This window comes from Pipistrellus hanaki (assembly GCF_964339955.1).
Source record: "Pipistrellus hanaki genome assembly, chromosome: 9".
NCBI classification, from domain to species: domain Eukaryota; kingdom Metazoa; phylum Chordata; class Mammalia; order Chiroptera; family Vespertilionidae; genus Pipistrellus; species Pipistrellus hanaki.
Window position 1 is genome coordinate 75,598,254 of NC_140511.1, and position 14,833 is coordinate 75,613,086.

General features: G+C 62.9%; 2 protein-coding genes across 2 annotated transcripts in view; one reads left to right on the forward strand and one right to left on the reverse strand.

Moving 5' to 3' along the window:
* Positions 1 to 14,833, forward strand: part of CPT1A (carnitine palmitoyltransferase 1A) — a 388,913-nt gene that overhangs the window by 199,138 nt on the left and 174,942 nt on the right. The gene's annotated exons all lie outside the window — the stretch shown is intronic.
* SMIM38 (small integral membrane protein 38) lies at positions 8,659 to 10,263 on the reverse strand. The gene has a single exon (XM_084895721.1). The coding sequence runs from the start codon at positions 9,840 to 9,842 to the stop codon at positions 9,684 to 9,686; it is 159 nt and encodes a 52-aa protein (XP_084751847.1). The 5' UTR covers positions 9,843 to 10,263; the 3' UTR covers positions 8,659 to 9,683.

The following is a 14,833-nucleotide window of genomic DNA, read 5'->3' on the forward strand; positions in this document are numbered from 1 at the left end:
GCCCTGCAAACCCCGGGGTCCTGCTGGGTGATTCCATCACGACTCCCATCACACGAAGGAGCTGATGCCCAGATGGCGTAGGGCCCGCGTCCACTCCCAGCCCCGCATCCTGAGGCACATTCCTGGAAAAGGCCCCTTCCGTGTGGACTAGATGCGGTAAGAACGGAACCCCACGCCCTAAGAGGTTTGGCTCAGTGGATAGAGTGCAGGCCTTCAGACTGAAGGATCCTAGGTTCGGTTCCGATCAAGGGCATGTACCTTGGTTGCGGGCACATCCCCAGTAGGAGGTGTGCAGGAGGCAGCTGATCCATGTTTCTCTCTCATCGTTGCTTCTAACTCTATCCCTCTCCCTTCCTCTCTGAAAAAAATCAATAAAATATATTTTTTTTTAGAAAAGAACTGAACCTCCCACTCACAGAGAGACACACATGCATTCCCCACCGACCAGCCTTCATCTCTCCTGCCCGCACACAAGATGGGCTCAGGCCAGGGCCGGGCGCGACCCCACCCCTTCACGGGGGCCCAGGTGAACCCCGGGAGCCAGCCTGAGCCTGAGGCCAGCCACCGCCCGACTCCCTATGGAAGTGAGGGGGCCCCATGAACACTCGAACCCACCACCGAGCCCACCGCCCCTCACCTGGACCCGGGCGATGCCAGCAGCCCCCCCCCCCCCGCCCCCCTCAACGCAAGGCAGCCAGAGGGGGAGGGGCAGCCACTTCTCCTGCCACTTACTAGTAAGAGCCTCGCTTTTGCAAAGATAAACCGTTACGCCCGGCCGTGGGGCTGCCCTGCGTGGCCCTCGCCGTGGGGGCCCGGAGCGGGAGCCCCAGGGGAGCCTCTCCCCGCCCCCCATGAGCCATCACCGTGCTTCGGGCCGGCGGAATTTTAGGGTCCCTACCGATGGACCGCACGTGTGCCGCTCACAGGCCAGGCGATGCCGGAGTGACTGCTGGTCCCCCTCCCAAGCCTCCCAGTGACCCCCCGCTGGCCCACCTGGGGGGCCCCCAGCCCGGGTGTGGGCAGACACGTGGCAGCTCACCTCCAGCTCCCACCTGACCTGGAGCCAAAACCCAGGCTCAATCCCGGACACCTCGCCTTGGCCGGGGACCTGCTGGGGAAGCCTCCACCTGTCCCGGCCCAGAGTCCCTCCTCCCCTCGGTCCTCCCGAGGCCCTTACCAGCCGGAGCCTGAGATGCTGCCCAAGGGACCGCTCAGACTTTTCCGTGGCTTCCCGTCGCCTGAGCCATACGCCCCAGGCCTTATGACTCGAACGCCACCACCCCTCCAACCTCGTTTGTCAAACTCCCCGCAGACCAACCTGGAGGAGACAGGGACAGGGGTGCTGCCTGCCCCACCCCCCCCCCCATCATTTCCCAGAGGAAACCCCTTTTCCTCCACCCCCAAATTGTCGGAAATGTGATAAACCCATCAGAGCCGCTTTACATCAGTCCTGTATGTTACAAAACTCAGGACAAGGTTCTCTCTCTTCCTGGGAGAATAAAAATAGCCAATTCTTCATGGAGAGAGAAATTGAAACAAAAATAAAACCATGCCGAAACCGGTTTGGCTCAGTGAATAGAGTGTCAGCCTGTGGACTGGAAGGTCCCAGGTTCGATTCCTGTCAAGGGCATGTACCTTGGTTGCGGGCACATCCCCAGTAGGGGGTGTGCAGGAGGCAGCTGACTGATGATTCTCTCTCATCAATGTTTCTAACTCTCTATCCCTCTCTCTTCCTCTCTGTGAAAAATCAATAAAATGTATTGTAAAAATAAAAATAAAAAAATAAAGCCATGCTATTGGATAAAACTCAGCCAGCAATGACACCCACCCCCCGACCCCCATAGTGATCCCAGCTCAACCCCCCCACGTCTCCACCTCCCGCTCCCTGAAAAGGCTCCACGTCTCCCTGTGGAGCCCGACCTGGCCCAGGAGCCACCTGAGCAGCCGTGCTTCTCCATCCATAATTAATGGGGGTGCATCTGGGACCAACACCCAGGCAGAGCGTGATACCGTTTGGGGTGAGAACCCAGCACCTGGCTGGAAATTTGAGAAAATAAGTGAAAATAAGTGATCGAAAATAAGCCCGTTTTTAGAGTTGCCAGATGGGTGGCCAGCATCCCTGGCCCTCGAGGAGGGCTGCGGCCCTGGGAGGGCTTCCTCAGAAAAGGACAGGCCTCGCCGAAACCGGTTTGGCTCAGTGGATAGAGCGTTGGCCTGCGGACTTACAGGTCCCAGGTTTGATTCCCGTCAAAGGGCACGTACCTTGGTTGCGGGCACATCCCCAGTAGGGGGTGTGCAAGAGGCAGCTGATAGATGTATCTCTCTCATCGATGTTTCTAACTCTCTATCCCTCTCAATTCCACTCTGTGTAAAATCAATAAAAAATATATATATTTTTTAAAACTGGTAAGATTTCATTCTAGAAAGAAAGAAAAAAAGAAAGAAAGAAAGAAAGAAAGAAAGAAAGAAAGAAAGAAAAAAAGAAAGAAAAGAAAAGAAAAGAGAACAGGACAGGCCTCACAGCCCCCGCGGCTCGCGTCCCCGTTACCGGGAGGGAAATCCGGTTATCAGGAGGAAAGAGTCGCCCCGGCCCCCGGAGCTTCTAGGGACAGAAGCGGCTCTGGAAACGATCAGGAAGCATTAAAGGAGCAAAATGCATCTGGCGCCACCGCCGTTCTGGAGCGGGAACCCACTTTGTCCGCAGCCGCTGCCGATAAGGCATCTGCTCATCCGATTAGGCCGAGGAAAATGGGACGTGGCTGAGGCTCATCGTCGAACTGGTTCGTTTCTTAGCCGGCACCGTGCGCTGTGCGAGGGGGGACGCGGTCTGCGCCGCCTGCCAATAATGGCCAATTTAGGGAGGTCCTGGGTGCAGGCGCGAGAGATAAAAGCGGGCGCATGTTTCGACGTATGAGCTCACCGGCTGATTCCTGCAGAAACGCGGAGATCTGAAGTGAAATTGCGGGACGGGCGAAGATTGACATGGTGCAGGACGTCGGGAATGACAAGCTGCGTCCCCGGCTTCGCCCGTAATATGCAAGGTGCCCGCTGATAGCGGGACTGGAGGCCAGCTGGCGGTCTGTGTGGTGACGTACTCGCCGCCGCCGGCTGCTGGGCCAAACCCGGCCTTCCCCAGGTCTCACTAACACCGCAGAGGTGACGGGCCCGCCGGGTTTAAAGATAAAGTACCTGCAGCAAACTAGGTTTGCGATTGGTGACCTCATCTGGGTGAAGGGAACGGCCGAGCAGCCAGACAGACTGAAAGGTCCGGTGGGGTTTCCACCGTGTAAGCAGCACAGGCCCAGAGCTTCGGCGGCGCCTTCGTCTATGACGAAGCCTCGTGAAGAAGTGACAAGAACCCCGAAAGCATCCATGCTGCCGATTCTTTCCGTGCTGACGAGGGCTCTGTGCACAGCACCGGCGGGCGGAGCGCGCCCCGCCGGCTCCCCGCCGGCTGGCCGAGCGCTGGTCACTGCGCACCGGGAGGCAGGAGAGGCAAGGGGCGGGGCACCCCACAGAGGAAAGGCCCCAAGGACCTCAGGGAGCTGTGAGGAGTCAGCTTTGGCCCATGAGAAGGCGGCTCCGTCCCGCCCAAAGCCGCCAGGGTCCCCAGGGCCTGCCCGGCTGGCGGGGTGGCCGCTGAGAGGAGAAAGGGGAGAGGGCCCGTGTGGCTGTCTCGGCATCTCTGTAAGGCATGTCTAGGCTCTGTTCTCTCCCCTGGAAGGGGCCCTGGAGCCCCCACAGGGAGGGCCAAGGCCTGGGAGATCCTGTCACCTCGCCTTCCTGGCCCTGCACCGACGGAGCAGTGCGGCTCCCGGAATCTGGACCTTCTGCTTACTCCTCTCGAGAAGTTCTGGGAAGGAAGGAAGGAAGGAAGGAAGGAAGGAAGGAAGGAAGGAAGGAAGGAAGGAAGGAAGGAAGGAAGGAAGGAAGGAAGGGAGGAAGGAAGGGAGGGAAGGAGGGAGGAAGGAAGGACCCTGATTATCCACAGCCTGCCTTCTCTCAAAGCTCTTGCAGTGATGAAGCGGGCCATGGGCTCAGGGGGACCACACCCAGCCCAGGAGTTGCCCTCCGCACAGCATCGTGGGCCGTGGCCACCTCGGTGACCTCCTTAGCATACACGTGGCTGCCTCCCCGTGGGGACATCAGAGGAGACTTTCACGGGGGACTGCCCGTCTCTGAGCCCCCAGCCAGGTGAGCCCTAACCACTTGCCATCCCTGTGTGTCCCCTGTCCCACACCAGGCCATCCTGACCCCCGTGATCCAGGGCCCGATGGTGCAGGCTGAGTCACAGGTACCCACACGCCCGCTCAGGGCCTTCGGAGAAAGGCCTGCCTCTGGGAGAAATCCTGCAGGAGCGAGGGCCGTGGGCTCCGACGAGAGGGGAGCCGGTGCCAGGGGTGCCCAGGGGGAGCCCCCGGCCCGCAGAGAGGGCCTGAGAGCCAGAGGAGCCGTGACCCGGGCCTGTCTGGGCCTGCTGACCCGCGTCCGGCGGGAATTCTGTCCCATTGTGCGGAGCGTTCTTATCGGCCAAGGCAGACGGCCCCTTTCACAGACATCTGCCAACCCTTGTCCCAGGCCGGGCTTGGGTTTCCGTGGAAGGCGAAGGCCAGTGTGGGGAGACGGGCGACACCGGAGGGGCGGCTCTGTTTACACGCCGCAGCGCGCCTGCCGGCTCCCGGGATCCTGTGTCTGTCTGTCTGTGCGCAGGTGGCGGGGACGGGGCGCGGCCCTGCTCCCACCGTGCTCGCCAGCCACCTTCCTCTCCCCTCCTTCCCCTTCCCTCCCCTTCCCCTCTCTCTCCTCCCTCCGTGTCTCCTCCCTCCCTCCTTCCAGCAGACTGTAGAGGCCCTTCCTGGTACCCCCACAACCGGCGATGTGCCCGGGGCACAGGGGCTCTGTGGGAGCCCCTCAGAGTTCTCCGAGCCTGGCCTGAGGCCCGGCAGGCTTCCTGGAGGCGGTGACATGTGCCCAACACCTGGCCTGAGATCGCACACGCGACTGGTGCTCCGTGGATACTGGTCGCATCGAGAACACCTCAGATCGCACGATGGCGCCGCACACCCAGCAGGCCGGGGGGGGACGGAGGGACCCACCGAGTTCCAGAGAAGACGGGGAGCACCAGGACCACGCCCGCTGCATACAGGCCAAACGTGGGCGCCCGCCCTGGCTGCAGGACGGCGAGGCCGCTGCCGACAGAGTAAACCGTCGGCCCCCGAGACCCAGCAGCCCCACTTCTGAGCATGTGTCTCTGTACCTGTGGCCGTCACACGTGTTCGGAGGTTTTGTTCAAAGTAATCAAACCCTGAAAACGACCCAGGTGTCCCCAACAGTCGATGGATAAATAAGCCCGCGCCCCCCTCCCCTGCCGCCGTGGGGCTCTGCTCGGCAGTGCGGGGGAACGAACAGGGCGCACACGGAGCAGGAGTGACGCTGACAGACACCACTCGAGAGAAGGAAGCCAGGCGTTTATTAAAAAGCATCCACTCTCATCGATGTTTCTAACTTGCTCTCTCCCTTCCTCTCTGTACAAAAATCAATAAAATATATATTTTTAAAAAATAAATAAAAATAAAAAATAAAAATAAAAATAAAAAGCATCCACTGCCAAAACCGGTTCGGCTCAGTGGTAGAGCGTCGGTCTGCGGACTGAAAGATCCCAGGTTCGATTCCGGTCAAGGGCATGTACCTTGGTTGCGGGCACATCCCCAGTGGGGGGTGTGCAAGAGGCAGCTGGTCAATGTTTCTCTCTCATCGGCGTTTCTAACTCTCTATCTCTTTCCCTTTTTCTCTGTAAAAAAATAAATAAATAAAATATATTTAAAAAAAAAAAAAAAAAAAAGCATCCACTGCAGCTCTTGTATGAGATTTAAAACCAGGAGAAGCTGATCTGTGCAGATAGAAACCAGGATGGTGGAGGGGGCGGAGGGGGGAGAGGGGGGGAGGTGTCGGTGGCTGGAGCGCCCCAAGCGAACCCTGAGTGCCAGAAGGGGCTGTACCGTGATCTCTGCTGTGACGCTTGCAGGGACAGATACACACACACGGAGGTGAACGCTTTGAAATGATGCTTTTATGAGATGGAAATTGCACCTCGGTTTTAAAAACACATTCACGTGGGGCGGGGGACCCACAGCAGCAGGAGACCCTGGGCCGAGAGTCTGGAGGCTTCAGAGGGGGCTGATGATGTGGCCGTGGGACAGCGAGAGGGTTGGGGGCAACAGGGGGGTCCCGGAACCCCTGGGGGTCGGCAGCAAGGGGGCCGAGGAGAGGCCGGGTCTCCGGGAGGCGCTCGGCGGGGCGGCAGGCCTTCTGGCCCTCGCGTGTGCCGGACTGAGAGCCCAGGCCCTGGCCCGGACCGCCGCTCTCCTCACACGCCCCGAACACCCCGACGGGCTTATCTTGGTTTCTTGGCACAGCTGCCGGCATTTCATGGAATGCTCCTGGGGAGAAAGGTCTCTGATGGGGAAGAGTAGATAATGAAACGGAAAAAGAGCGTTCAGTGAGACAGAGCCACGAGGGCTGGGGAGCGGCGGCCGGCGCGGTGTCAGCCAGCGCTGCCCCTTCCCAGCTCCGGACCGGAGCCGCCGCCGGCTTTACCGACACGCCCACGAGGACGGAGGGTGAGCCGGACGCGGCCGGACTGGAGGAGGTGGATGGAAGGCGAGGAGCAAACCCAAGAAAGCTGGGTCCCTCGGCGGCTGGGAAAGCCAGGGGCTGGGGACCGAGCTTATTGACATGGAAGACCCCTCCAGAAAGCCCCCTGGGAACTGGGGGGGAGAGGTGCCGCTTGGGGGAGGCAGGTGAATGCCTTTTAGATCCATGGACACCTCCATCTTGGGCAGTTTATTCTCCGGAGAAGCCAGCACGGTTGAGGGCCTGGGTCTCGCCAAGACCAGCGTGACAGCTTACGTGACCCTTTGCACCCCTCCCGCTTCCCAGCTCAGCTCCCAGCACCCCAGCCACCACAGCCTCCCCCTGGGAGACCTGGTCCGAGAGGCTGCGCTGAGCATCCTACATGGGCCCTGAGCGTCCCACCTCCGGGCCCTGGCTCATACTGCTCCCTCTACCTGGATCACCGTTCCTCCCCTCCCTGCCTGTCCCAGCCCCCAAGCCCCACCTCTGGCAGCACCTCCTCCAGGCAGCCCTCCCAAACCTGAGACAGAATGAGTGTCCTGACCCCCGGGTGTATCCCTGTGGCCCTCTGACCCTCTGGTGTGGCCCTTAGGGCCGTCTGCCAGGCGTGGGCATTAGTCACGTGCCACCCATTGTCCCCACTGCCCCGGGGGCTGTTGGAGGCAGGGACCAGGTCTCCCATCCATCGCACCCCTGTGGAGCTGCACAGGCCCGGATACCAGCGGGGCTGGGCTGAGCGAGGGGAGAGCCCCCGCCGTGGGCTGCGGGGTCCGAGGCTCCGGCCGGTGGAAGGCCCGGCCGCCCTGCCCGGCAGCACGTGGCTGCGGACGCCGGCGGCTCAGCGGGCGCGGGAAGGGAGCACCTCCTCCCCGAGGCCTCTCTGCTCAGACCCGGTGACTCATCTCCACCAGGGACTCTGCTCTCGATTGCTCCGCCAGGCAGTGCTGCTCTCCGGCCAAGCAGGAGAGGGCAGGGCCGGCTGCTCCGCCCACAGCCTGGGCCGCGGCCTGGCTGGAGGAGAGGCAGGCACCCTCACCCCCTGCCCTCCAAACATCTGGTCTCGGGCGCACACCTGCAGGGGCGGGCAGAGGGTGGCATCGGGTCCCACGGGGGCAGTGAGGGTGGGCCCAGGGAGCTGTTTTATGGCTCCCAACCTCCCTGCTCACACACACACACACACACACACACACACACGCACAGATTGGCCTGGCCGGGGGGAGGGGCCTGCCTGGGGGCAGAGTTAGGGGGGGAGGGCAGAAGGAGCCGCTGCCCAGGCTGTGTGACCTCCTTCGTGGGAGGAGGTGCTTATGATGAGGTCAGTGCTCAGACCGAGGGATCACACTGCCCTTTGCCCTGTCCCCCCCCTCCAGGCACCCCCTCCCCACTCACCCCAGCCCCTAAACACACAAGGAAATGACTGACCACTCCCAAGCCCCTCCCCAACCCTCGCCCCACAGTCTCGCTTGCTGTCCTTTTTCAATATATCTATCTATATCTATCTATAGGTAGATAGATAGATATAGATAGATAGATAGATAGAGATATAGATATAGATATAGATATAGATATAGATATAGTTGATATAGATATAGATATAGATATAGATATAGATATAGATATAGATATAGATATCACTCGTTTATTTCTTTCTTTTAAAAAATGCTCATTATAGACACAAATAGAACCCCCCCCCCCCCAAAAAAAAAAGATCTGGGCGCTAGAAGAGCAGGAGAAGTCTACAGTCACAGGGAAGGGGCAGCAGGGGGAGAAGACTTCTCTATTTGCTCGAAAGCGCCCGGAATAGCTCCAGACGTGCCCCGAGGAGGGGGCACCACGGGCTGCATTTGGGGGAGCCAGGGGGAGGGGGGCTGACTCACTGTGCCCAGGACGCCCCCCTGAGGTTCCCCGGGAGAAGGGGAGGGAGGGAGGGAGGTGAAGCAGTCAGGAACACCCCACGGCCACCCTCCTGCCTGACCCCCGTGGCCAGTCCGGGGCCCCCCGTTCACCCTCCGGTCAGCATGAGGGAGAGCACGCGTACTCCGGCAGCTGGCGTGCTCACGGTGCGGCTTATTGCCAAGAGAGCGCAGGTCGGAATCGGCTGTGCCGCGGTCACCGGCAGTGCAGGCTCCTCCCCACATTGGCACTGGAGCCCCCATGCCCTGGCCCCTGAGTTCTCATCGGGCTCCGCTTCCTGGACGCGCCGGCCACCCACATGCCGGGCCTCTGTCTCCAGCTCCCCGCCGCCCAGCCTGCAGCGGACACCGCCCGGCCCCGAGCCCCATCCCATGTCCCTGTGTCAGACCGACGGGGCCACGGCCCCAGGGACACAGGACGCACCCACCAGGGAGCTCCTTCCCGAGCCCAGGGCCGCAGCAACGTGGCGAAGGGGCCGGCTCTCCCGCGGGTCACCGGCCTCCAGGAGGGACGTGGGAGAGGCAGACCGTGCGGTGTGTCCTGGAAGGTCAGTCTCGATCCTCCTCTGCCCCCACTTCCCTTCCCGCCAGCCTCACGGCTTCACCGCCAGGTTCTCCCGCCCCAACTAAACCTCTTCCCAGGGCTCTGCTCGGGGGAACCGAGGCAGCTGCCTGCACTTACTCACCCCTCGGGGGGGGGGGGGGGGGGCCAGGAGGTGACAGACACAGGGGCGTGACTCTTGGTGGCAGGCTGGCTGGGGTGTGGTCACATCTGTTCTTGTGCCCCCCACCCAACCCCTCTGGTTCACCCCCACCTCCTTCTGCAAACACGTTCACAAAGAATTGGAAGCACAGGACGTCTTAAAGCGAGACCTACTCCGGGTCACTCACTCCAACAGGGGGCCTGGGCCGTGGCAGGCGGGCAGTGGGGGCCCCTCTGTCCCCCAGCGTGGGATGGAGGGCGTGATCGGGGCAGCCCCTGTCCGTCTAGGTGGGCCATCGTCCGCTCTGCCGTGGGTGGGGCACCGGGGTCCTTTGCCGGCCCTACTCCACGGCCCCCGGCCCCTTCGGACTCAGGGTCGGGCATCTCGGGGACAGCGCCCTCCGGAGGGGATGTGCCCGGCGTTCGGACGTGCCCTAGTCCTCCTTGGGTTTGGGGGGCTGGTGCCGCCGGGCCAGTCTGTACTCGATGTACCTCCCGAGGCAGGACCACAGGAGGAAGCGTGCCAGCAAGATGATCACCAGCAGGACCATGAGGGGGTCGGGGCCCGCGCTCCCCGCGACCCCGGAGGCCATGCCGAGGGCAGCAGCGAGGTGCTGTGGCCCAGACCACCGCTGGGCCCCGAGCTCCAGGCAGGGCTCTGCCAGGAGCCCACCCTGCAGCCGGGGGCCTGGGCCAGGGGCTCAGGACACGGGGTGTCTCCTAGGCCACGTCCACGCCCGGGCCTGCCCTGTCCCCGCCGCAGCCCCCAGCAGCCGGCCTGCAGCCCAGGGCCTCCCTGGCTGCGAGGGGACAGCCCGGGGACGGCGAGCGGCCTCCGTGGTCAGAGGCCCGGGCGGCGTTCACCCAGCGCGGACGGCGCTCGGGGCCGACAATGGCCGCATTGTCAGGGCCCAGGGCGGGCGGCCGCCCGGCCTCCCCTCCGCCCGGCCCCTGCTCGCGGCGCTGACGTAATCTGCAAACGGCCCCGGCGGCAGCTGCCGGGCGGAGCTGGCCACCTTCTCCGGCTCTTTCAGCCGCCCACGCCGCTCTTCCGCCCGCAGACAATCGGGCCCTTTCTCTCCCCAATTAGCTAGCGCTCCGGAGGCCGCCGGCCAGCGCCCGGCTCCGCGGCAGCAGCAGGCCTGTGGGGTGGGCGCCGGGCCTGGCGGGGAGGCCGGGAGAGAGCTGTGCGAACGGGAGGGAGAGGAGAGAGGGGGAGAGAATGAGGGCGGTCCCCCCGAGCCCACGGGGACCCCGAACACGGCTCAGTCAGCACATGGGCTGCCCACTCCCGCCCGGGACAGTGAGACAGCACAGCCCAGAGAAGGATGCCCAGCGCCCTCCTGCCTGCCACGCCCGCGGACCGAGGCCGGGACAAGGTCCCCGGCAGGGGCTGGGCGGGTCAGTGCCGCGGGGACCCCCTCACCCCTCACAGCGAACCTCAGCCCCACACCAGGTTCCACCGCAGACTCACTGAGTGACGTCGGACAGGCTGCTCAACCTCTCAGGGCCACGGACTCCTTATGGGGGTCGAGGCGAGGGACATGTCTGCTTGCAGGCCTGCGAGAGGATCGGGCAGAGAGTGTTCACGCCAGGACCACACGGTGCCCAGGGTCAGACTCTCCGCCTCCCTCCTCACACACACACACGAGCACACATGCATGCACACATGCACACTCACCAGGACACACACCTGTACAGACTCGGCCCACCGCCAAGTTCAGCTCTGACCTCTCAGAGCCAAGCTCGTCGGGGGAGACACAGCCTAGGTCCCTTCCCTACTCCCACCTGCCTCCCCTTCGCTCGCAGGGGCCCCGTGGCGCTCAGGGCCCCGTGAGGAGCCCAGGTCTCAGGTGGCCTGTCCGGGAGTCGAGAAGAGGTCTGACCCACAGGAACCTGAGCCCGAGAGAAAGCTAAGGGACCCCCAGGGCTGCGGTCACCTGACGCCAATGCCTGGAGCCCTTTGCCTTCAAAACAACAATGGGCTCCCACCCAGCCTTTCCGGAAGATTCTGCAGAGCAAACGCAAAGGCCTGGGCGGGAGCACACCGGACGGTGGGCAGAGGGAGGGACCGGCTGGTGCACTCCCTTGGGGTCTTCACACGATCACCCCAGCGAACCCCAGGCCCCCACCGAGCTCCCCATGGCTCCTCTGCCATCCCCGGCCCTGGCCCTGGCAGCCCAGCCCCCACCCACTGGCAAAGGCCGTCTGGACCCCGTGCTGGGCCCGCCTTGCTCCCTGGGGGGCTGTACCCTTTTCTGTCCACAGAGCCCCAGGCCTGCACCTGGCGGGGGTCCCCCGCATTGGCTGAAGGGCCCCCTCAGCTAGCATTCAGCTCTGGGTCCATTTGCAGGCCCAGAGTTTTGAAGATCACACACATACACATACACACAACACACACACACACACACACCAGGCACACAGGAACTCTGATCACAGCCAGCTTCCGCAGGACACGCACTGACGGGCTTCCAGGGCCCCTCGGAGGCCCCTCAGACGCCTCACCCGCCGGGTGCCCTCCTGAGATGCCCACCTGCCTGCGGGGTGACGGGCGGGAAGGCGGTGGGAGAAGAGGCGGGTCCCGGCAGCGCCTCGCGTACCTGGGAGGCCGGGTCCCCGGCAGGGGGGCGGCCGGTGGGAGCCGGAGGCACGGGCACAGGCAGGGCCGGCCGCTCAGCCGCCCGCCCCGCAGCTCCCACCCTGCGGGCGCCGACAGGCAGCCTGGGATAAATCTGTTTGCCCAGCTCCCGGAGTCAACAGCGCCATCACGTGACATCTCACAAGGACACTCAGAGTCACAGAGCCCCCCCCCCCCCCCATTCCTGCTAGGACGTCCCGGCTCCTGGGAGTCGGCGAGGCCAAGGTCGACAAGCCCTCTGGGGAAGAAAGTGAATGGTCCTGCCCTGGGCAGGGTCACGGCCGGCCTGGGGCTGCCGTTTTGAGAGAGAACTGCCTGCTGCAGGTGCAGGGCCTTCCGTGGATGAGGGGGCGTCACCCACGAGGAAACCGTAATGAGGTGGCAATGAAGGCACAGCACACGGGCCAGCTCTGCAGGCACTGCTCACAGGGCACCCCGTCTCCATGGAGTGGGCGCCTGGTGCTCCCCATTCCTGGGGAGGAAGTGCCCGAGACACCCCACAAGTAGCAGTGACGGTGGGCCTGGGCCACGATGGTCAGGGCTGCACCCCATGCCTGGGGCCCTGTCACGGCCTCTGTGCCTCGCGCTCTGACTTCAAGGTCCCTTCACTCTCCACTCAGCTCTTCTTGGGGGGTGTCCTCTGCTGGGGAGCCCCCGAGCACACAGAGCCGGAGCACCCCGGGATCGGCACCACCACCTCCCCCCGCCCGGCTGCCCGGCACCAGGCGCAGGCCACACGGCGGGCGAGGAGGGCTCTCGCTGGGCCAGGACAAACGCAAAGGCCACGCTCAGCTGCCAGAAGGCCCCTCGCAACCATGGTGAGCCGGGGCTGTGCCCGATCCACACCCCTCCTCGGCTTTTCCCCCTTTCCTCCTGCCCTCCCACCCACACCCCCACTTCCTCCCGGGTGCGCCACCTCTCCGAGCCCCTGCCAGCACGCAGCCCGGGACCAAGGGGACGGAGGGGGCCAGCGTCCCTGTCCGCAGGAGCCGGCATTGGCTACAACTCCTGGAGCGGAGTCGGGGGGCGCTCCTGCCCTGGCCACCAAGGACAGATTGGGGCCCAGGTTAAACTCGGGGTGCAGGTGGCTTGGAGGCCTTTCTACACCCAAATGTCCCCCCCACCCCGCTCCCCCAGTGAAGCGGGCGCCTGCATGTCCTCCCTAGTCGCCCCTTAAGAAGACGCTCGGCAGCCGAGCCTTGTCCACAGGCGAAGTCCGTGGTGGGGGGCTGGGGATGGAGGCACCGCCTGGTCCCACCCAGGACCCGCTCTCTCTGGGGTGCTGTGGTGACAGTGCCGGCACCAGCCCCATGGGCCCCATTCCAGTTGCTTGTTCTGTGGAAGTCGGGCCTCCATCACGGTGTCCCTGCCGTGCTCCGGGCCTCAGCTTCCTCATCTGTAAAATGGGACAATAGCCCCTCCCCCATGTTCTGTACACAAGGCCGGGGAGGGGTGCGGGGGCGGGGGGGGGGTGAAGGGGAGGGAGAGCGCTCTGCAGGGGAAATCACCGCTCCGATGCCATAAGGACCGGGGGACTTGCCAGACTCAGAGGCAGGACTGTGAGTGACGCTGAGTCCTCTCACGCCGGTTCCATCCACCATCATATCACCCTGGCTGTTGGTCAGTTGGTTGGTTGGTTGGGGCGGCGGTTGGGGGTGGATTTGCTTTCATCGCAGCACCAACATCCCTGAGGTCCGGGGAGTATTTCTGGATGGGAGCTCTCCCCGCGGCCCCCCGGCCGACGCCGCTCCGGCACCGGAAGGCACGCGGGGGCAGGCGTTGCGTGCTCAGCGCGGGGAGCCGGGTTACGGGAGCACGTGTGCTCCGTGGGCGGCCTGGGAGCCTGCCGGCGGCTCTGTGCTCAGCCCGAGGGTCTCGGCGGCCTTGGCATCCCAGTGAAAAGCATCGGCGTTGTCTTCCTTCTGCACAATCAGGATGTGCTGCCAAGCCAAAACCGGTTTGGCTCAATGAATAGAGCGTCGGCTTGGGGACTGAAGGGTCCCGGGTTCGGTTCCGGTCTAGGGCATGTAACTTGGTTGCCGGCATGTCCCCAGTGGGGGGTGTGCAGGAGGCAGCTGATAGATGACTCTCTCTCATTGATGTTTCTGACTATCTCTCTCCCTTCCTCTCTGTACAAAATCAATAAAATATATTTAAAAATAATAATAATAATAAAAAATAAAAAAATAAAAAAAATGTGCTGCCAAAACCAGTTCGGCTCAGTGATAGCATGAAAGGTCCCAGGTTCAATTCCAGTCAAGGGCAGTGTGCAGGAGGCAGCTGATGGATGTTTCTCTCTCATTGATGTTTCTAACTCTCTATTTCTCTCCCTTCCTCTCTGTAAAAAAAATCAATAAACTATATTTTTTAAAAGACGCGTTGCTGTTACACAAGGAAGGCGGTCGCTGGGGACGTGTGTGCGTTAGAGATCGACGTGGACCGCGGTTTCTGCCAAGACGGGCGCGGGCCGCCGGGGACACTGAGGCCCGGGGCAAAGGTCCGGGGTCCATCCGCCTCTGCCCCCCACACACCGCATCTCCACGCCCAGCACGTGCACGGCAAACCCCGTTCCCACCGGAACCCTCCGCTCTCGGGCTCCGGGCCTTTGAGGTCTTGAGTGCATGGCTGGAATGTGGACACTGATTTACTTTCCTCCTGCATCACAAAAGCAGATTACAATTCCAACACACAGTGCTTCCCCGGGGAGGGAGGGCCCCTCGGCCCTGGCTCGCCTGCCCCCGCCCCCCTCCCCGGGCTGCCCCCCTCCCGCCCCCGCCCCCCGCGTCCCCCACCGCGTCTGGGGCCGGAGCGCAGAGCCAGACGGAGAAGGCACTTGAGAAAACCCGCTCGGCAGTTGAAAGCTGGTATGTAACTCCGCTTGCGGTGATCAAACAGCTAGTCAGGGCCGCTGTCAGGAACAGAATGAAATTCCAAATAAATTAGCCA